General features: G+C 58.6%; 1 protein-coding gene across 1 annotated transcript in view; it reads right to left on the reverse strand.

The window, feature by feature from the left end:
• Nucleotides 1–1643: 1643 nt before the first annotated feature.
• Nucleotides 1644–6678, reverse strand: part of Mydgf (myeloid-derived growth factor) — a 5475-nt gene continuing 440 nt past the window's right edge. Inside the window, exons 2-6 of the mRNA XM_013022602.1 lie at nt 5570–5620; nt 3843–3904; nt 2786–2867; nt 2596–2668; nt 1644–2062 (exon numbers count right to left, since the gene is read on the reverse strand). Coding sequence (XP_012878056.1) covers nt 1983–2062; nt 2596–2668; nt 2786–2867; nt 3843–3904; nt 5570–5620 — 348 coding nt within the window. The 3' untranslated portion in view covers nt 1644–1982. The remainder of the gene's footprint in view (nt 2063–2595; nt 2669–2785; nt 2868–3842; nt 3905–5569; nt 5621–6678) is intronic.

Raw genomic sequence — 6678 nt, forward strand, 5'->3', positions numbered from 1 at the left:
CCGGCTTTTTTCTTTTTGCTTATGTGGTGCTGAGGAATCAAACCCAGGGCCTCATGCATGCAAGGCAAGTGCTCTACCACTGAACCACCTTCCCAGCCCATCCATGAGACTCTTATCTCCAAAGAACACCAGAAAACAGAAGTGGCGCTGTGGCTCAAGTGGTAGAGTGCTGGCCTTGAGCTGAAGGACAGTGTCCAGGCCCAGAGTTGAAGCCCCACAACCACCACCACCAAAGAACCTAAATAAATAAACCTGACATTCAGTTAGAACAAAAGGAGCTCTGCAAGGCATTCTGGGACCATTCTGTGTTCCCTGCACTGAGAAATCGCAGGGCCTACAGCTGATGCCCTCACCCTCCAGAGCACTTGCATTGCACTAAGTAGTTTAGTGCCAGTCCTGGGGCTTGAACTCAGGGCCCGGACACTTACTGAGCTTTTGCACTCAAGGCTAGTGCTCTACCACTAGAACCACAGCTCCATTTCTGGCTTTTTGGTGGTTCGTTGAGATAAGAGTCTCACAGACTTTCCTGTCTAGGCTGACTTTGAACCTTGATTCTCAGATCTCGGCCTCTTGATTGGCTAGGATCAGAGGCAACAGAGGTCTCACCGTGTGGCACGGGCTGGCCTGGGATTCTCAATGTCCTTACCTCAGCCTCCTGAGTGCCGGGATTACAGGTGTGAACCGTGGCACCTGACTGTGCCTTTACGTAAAGAACCGTGCTTGAGTCACCCTGTGGCTGGGTGACCAGCTCAGTTTCTGCCGGGCAACGACTTGGTAGAATGACAGAGTGGCAGAGATTGCGCTGGCTCAGTTTACCTGAAAGTTGCTTGGGTATGTCTCTGTGGTGAGCACCCACTGGGGCCCTGGGCCTGTCCCCAAGCTCATCTCTGGGACCCCGTGGCGCCTCAGGGACCAGCAATGGGGTGGCTCTAGACGCCAGAGGCTGAGGTGCTGGGGCTCCAAGGCTGGCCCGTCTAGGCGGGGTGTGGAACAACTGGTTCGGGCCCTGAGCGCCTGCAGGACCGGCGTCCCCTCTAGTCCCTGGTGGGAAAACTTCTGGGCCCCCAGGACCCACTGAGGCTGGTCTGGAAAGCGAGCCGGTGGCTGCCTGTGGAGGGACCGAGGGGCGGCGGGAAGGACGGCCCGTGGATGCTGTGGTCACCAGGCTGTGGGCTGCAGGTCAGGCTGGATCAAGCTCTGCACCGGCTCAACAGCCATTGTCCTTACAGCTCACACTTCCCAACTGTGTGGTTTTCCAAAGACACCTTGTGCTACCCAACGTAACAACCAACCACGGTAGGGACAGCAGGCTGGCTGGCCAGCCCCCAGCCCAGGGGAGGGGCTGTCATCCTCAGCCCTCCCCCACCCCCAAACACCCTAGGAGCGCAGGGTGGTGCTCTGGTTTTCCATTTATTTATTTATATTTGTTGGTCATGGGTCTTGAACTCTGGGCCTGGGTGCTGTCCCTCAGCTCTTCAGCTCAAGGTGAGTGCTCTACCACTTGAGCCACAGCACCACTTCCAGTTTTTTGGTGGTTTACTAGAGATAAGAGTCTCCTATACTTTTGTGCCCGGGCTGGCTTTGAACCCCAATCCTCAGATCTCAAGCCTCCTGAGTAGCTAGGATGACAGGCATGAGCCCCCTGGCAGACGGCTTTCCATTTATTTAAATATCAAAACATTCTGTCTTTGAGGCTGGCCTGAAAGGAGGTCCCAGGCCCTCCACTGAGGGCTCAAGGGTGCTGTCCAGGGCCAGCTGACCGTGCATGCGAGGAAACGCTCCACGCTCTGCCGGGAGGTGTCTGGGTCACGGGAGCCAGGCAGGCTGTGGTCCTGTGGAGTTGAGCCAGGCCAGGAGGGCGGGGCTCCGTGGAAACACCGATCTGTGCCTTGTGCATGGCCCCAGACAGCAGTGGGTCGCCAGCTCCCTGTGGGCCGGGGCTCTTCGGTGGGGAAGGGGCAAGGCCGCCCCGTGGGTGCCAGTCACAGCTCGCTGTGGGTGGCCTTGGCGACGATCACCAGCTTGGACAGCTCCGCTTTGAAGGCTCCAGGCCTGTGAGCCACTGGAGAGGGGGGACAGCACAAGGTCAGGCCAGGTCTGGGAGCCAACGGGGTTGGGGGCTGGGATGCGGGGGGGGGGGGGGGGAAGCACAGTGGGGAATGGGAGACCAAGAGGCAGGGGGGCCGCGTGGGAGCCACGCAGGGTCAGGGTGAGCCAGTGGCCCTTTTTTTTTCCTCCTTTGGGTTGGGACCTGGGGCTTGGTGTGTGGGAAGCAGATGCTCTACCACTTGGACCATGCTGCCAGCTTCTTCTCTGCTTTAGTCATCGTTTTGGATAGGGTTATATTCGGGAGCAGGGAAGTCCCTGAGACGCTTATCTCCAAAAAAAAAAAAAGCAGGAAATGGGAGTTGTGGCTGAAGCAGTAGAGCGCTAGCCTTGGGCCAAACCGAGCTCAGGGACAGTGTCCAGCCCTGAGTTCAAGCTCCAGGACTGGCGTCAAAAGAGAGAGGAGGGAGAGAGCGAGCGCACACAGCGGGGCCCCGCGGGGGCCTGGGGGCCCAGCTCTGCCCCCTCCCCGACCCGATCGTCACCCACCTGCCGTCCTGGTCACCTGGAACTCCTCACTCTTCAGGGGGACGTCGTTCTCCCGCTCAAATGCCGCTTTCGACTGCAAGAATGGGGAGCTGTCGCTGGAGGCCTCATGCGGCTCTGCGCCCGCTCCCGGGGCTCAGGGGGGGAATGCAGGGTCCCTGCTCTCCCCCCCCCCCCCGTCCCGGGCACTCACGTAGGCCATGGCGTACTCGATCTCTGCGCCGCGCACCTCGGCCTGGAACTGGGTGAAGTACAGGTAGGACTTGCCCTGCGGCCTGCGGGAGGGAAGGCGGGGTCAGCAGGCCCCGCCCCGTCATGACCACGCCCCGCCAGGGCCACGCCCCCGGCGCCTGCCCTGGGCCCCGCGCCAGGGCCACCCAAGGACATCAGGACTGGCGGGCGGTGCCCGTGACGAAGGGCGACTGCCCATGAGGATGGGCCTGCTTCTGAGGCTGAGGCACGTTCTGGAACAATCTTTTTGTGTAGTTCTCTCTCTGGGGACGGCGGCCAGGGCCTGGTGTGTGCCCTGCGCTCCACTCCCAGAGGGGCGGCCCCGGGGCTGGAACCCAGGGCCTCAGACTTGATGGGCAGGGCCTCCACCACCTCCAGCCCTCTCTGCACTGGCCGTTCGGGGCTAGGCTGTCCTGGGCCGGTGGGAAGGCAGTCACGCTATTTGCGCTTCTTGTGATGGCTGGGATGACAGGCAGGGAGGAGCCATGCGGCCCAGCTTTTCCGTCCAGATAGGGTGGGCTGAAGGCTTCTTGCCTAGGCTGGTCTGGAACCTCGATCCTCTGGATCACAAGCTCCATGCAGCTGGTATGAGGGGTGCCCAGCTATTGGTTGAGAAGGGGGGTCTGACTTTTCTTCCTGGGGCTGGTCTTGAACTAGGATCCTACCAATCTTTGTCTCCCAAATAGCCAGGATGACAGGAGTCCACCTCCAATTATCTATTTGTTTTAGAAGGCTGAATTTCACATTTTTGAAAAGTTCAAATAACTTGCCACAGAAGCCCTCTGGTGTCCTGGAGACCCGGGCGGGCGCTCCCCTTACCGCACATCTCCTTCCCTAATCGCGGTGCCCAGCCACTTCTCCCCAGCTTCACCGCGGTGGGCCTCAGGCCCTCCGCCCGCCACGGGCCTGCGCTCCAGGAGCTGGGTCCCGTCCGCTCCTTCCTGCCTGCGAGCAGCGCTGGCCGCACAGTGGGCAAGGCCTGCAGCGGCAGAGGCGGGCGTGGGTGCCAGGCGGCTCACCTCCAGATGGTGCAGGTGACGTGCTGGTGGTCCTCGCTGGTGCCCAGGCTCATCTGCCACTGCTGCGGGGAGAGGACGGGCGCAGTCAGCCCTGGCTCTACCCGCACCAGCTCTACCAGTCCACAGAGCGCGTGACCAGGGGCCGGCCAGCGTCTGCTTACGCCTGGCCCGCCAAGTGTTCCCCCTCCCGTTTCCTCTGGTGGCTGTGGTGGGTTGGGGGGGGGGATCACCCACTGTCAACCCTTCTCACGACACGTGCCACTTCTCCCCGGAGCTGGCCCCATCCAGCTGTGAGATGGGAAAAGATGGCCAGGCAGGCTCAGAGGGACGAACACCGCTGCTCCCCGCGCTGGAGGCGGGCGGAGTGCGAGTTACACACAGCCACGCCCACCGCGCCGGCGCCACGCCCACCGCGCCGGCGCCACGCCCACCGCGCCAGCGCTCAGCTTTTACCATGGCCTCAGTGGCTCTGCACGCGGCACCAGGCAGGTCCCCAGGAACCCCTCCCCCCGCCCCACCCAGCTCCAGTTCCCAGGCCTCTCAGCAACAAAACAGATTTCAGATCCCCCCCCCCAGCCCACCTCCTGTGAAATATGGCAGGATGGTTTCTTTAGGGGTTTTTCAAGATGAATCAAATAAGTAACCTAGGATGATGGCCTGGAACTCCGCCTCCTCCTGCCTCAACCTCCCTTGTGCTGGAATTTCAGGCATCCTCAATGTTGTCCAAGAGACCCTGTCTCCTCATGAGCAGTCACCTGTTCCCTCCCCAGCCTCAGTCTCCTTCCTGGGCCTGGATCCTTCTGTTCTGGAAGTTTTCTATCAATGGAGGCACACATTTGTGAGGCCTTTGGTGTCTGCTTCTCTCATTCAACAAGGTGATCCCAGGGTCTTTCTATGTGGTGGCATGGGTCACAGCCTTGTCCTGTTCCTGGCTGAGTAATATTCTATTGTACAAATATAGGCCATGTCATTGATTCCTTCATGGAGGAGAGAACAGCCCAGAGGGCAACATGACCTCAGCCCTCCTAATGCAAAGGCCTGAATCCTATCAACAGCAAGAACAAGTGTTCACACTTCCCAGAGTGTCAGAGTGGCCAGGGAACTGGGACTTTAGCTACTGGGGACACTGAACTCTGAGATTGTTTCTTTGTCAGTCATGGGGCTTGAACTCTGGGCCTGGGCGCTGTCCCTCAGCTCTTCAGGTCAAGGCTGGTGCTCTACCACTTGAGCCACAGCGCCACTTCCGGTTTTCTGGTGGTTCATTGGAGATAAGAGTCTCACAGACTTTCTTGCCTGGGCTGACTTTGAACTGCAATCTTCAGATCTCAGCTTCCTGAGTAGCTAGGATGACAAGTGTGAGCCACCAGTACCTGGCAGAACCCTGAGATTATAATGGGCATTTTTGTGTGTGTGTGTGTACGTGTGTATGTGCAGTACCAGGGCTTGAACTGAGGGCCTCACACTCACACTCCTTTCTTGCTCACAGTTGGTATGCTACCATTGTAGTCACGCCTCCAGTTTGACTTTTTGCTGATTAATTGACTAGGCAGACTTTGATTCATCCTCCAGATCTCACCCTCCTGAGCAGTTAGGATTAGAGGCATGAGCCACCAGCACCTGGCAGCAGGCTCTTTTTATTAGCCAGGCAAGAACAGCTCAAAGTGTGAAAGCTGAGGCCCAACTCCACCGTCCCCTGGACAGTCAAGGTGGGGTTTTGAATGACTTACCTCATTGGTCCCTCCTTGAGAAGCGTAGGTGAATGTGCAGGTGAATTTGTCCTGGAGAAGAGAAGGCAGAAAAGAGTTTGGTAGGAGCTAACTGCTGGTCTCTGGGTACCACAATCATGGATGGACACAGTTTGCTCTGGCCTTTGAGGCCTGCTATACCCTGTCAACCTCCTTTCCTCTATGGGAGCAGAACAATCGGAGTGGCCAAGTGGCCAACCTCCTCCACTCCTGCTAGGGACACAGGCACTGTGAGAGTGACCGGCTGGACGAGGGGAAACCTTCTGAGCTTCTACTGCCTGGTCTGTATGAGCTGCCTAAGCAATGGACATAATTAAGCCCTATAAATTGTATCCTTTATTTTTTTTTGGGGGGGGGGTGTCTGTCGTGAGGCCTGGGCCTGGGCGCTGTCCCTCAGCTCTTCAGCTCAAGGCAAGCGTTCTACCACTTGAGCCACAGTGCCACTTCTGGTTTTCTGAGTGGTTTATCACAGACTTTCCTGCCCGGGCTGGCTTTGAACTGCGATCCTCAGATCTCAGCCTCCTGAGTAGCCAGGATGATAGGCGTGAGCCATCGTGCCTGGCCTATGCTCCTTTTTTTGTCTAGTCTTGGTCCTTGAACTCAGGGCCTGGGCGCTGACCCTGAGCTCTTTCAGCTCAAGGTGAGCGCTCTACCATTTGAGCCACAGCACCACTTCCGGTTTTCTGGTAGTTAACTGGAGATGAGAGTCTCAAGGACTTTCCTGCCCGGGCTGGCTTTGAATCTCGATCCTCAGATCTCAGCCTCCAGAGTAGCTAGAATTAGAGGCACCGGTGCCTGGTTTGCAAGTTGTGTCTTTTTCTTCTTCTTCTTTTTGTACTCAGGGCCTGGGTGCTGTCCCTGGGGCTTTTCCTCTCCAGGCTGGTGCGCTGCCACTTGACTCCCAGCTCCACTCCCAGCTTTTTGCTGGCTGACTGGAGAGGGGCTGGAGGGATGTAGTCTCCCGGGCTCTTCTGCACAGGGTGGCTGGGCACCCACGATCGGCTCAGATCTCCGCTTGGACATGGCCAGCTGTGCCTGCGGAGCGTGCTCCCCCGGCCGCCTGGGCCCGGCTGGTCGCCGGCTGGTTCCCG

This window comes from Dipodomys ordii, unplaced genomic scaffold (assembly GCF_000151885.1).
Source record: "Dipodomys ordii isolate 6190 unplaced genomic scaffold, Dord_2.0 Scaffold64, whole genome shotgun sequence".
Classification (NCBI taxonomy): domain Eukaryota; kingdom Metazoa; phylum Chordata; class Mammalia; order Rodentia; family Heteromyidae; genus Dipodomys; species Dipodomys ordii.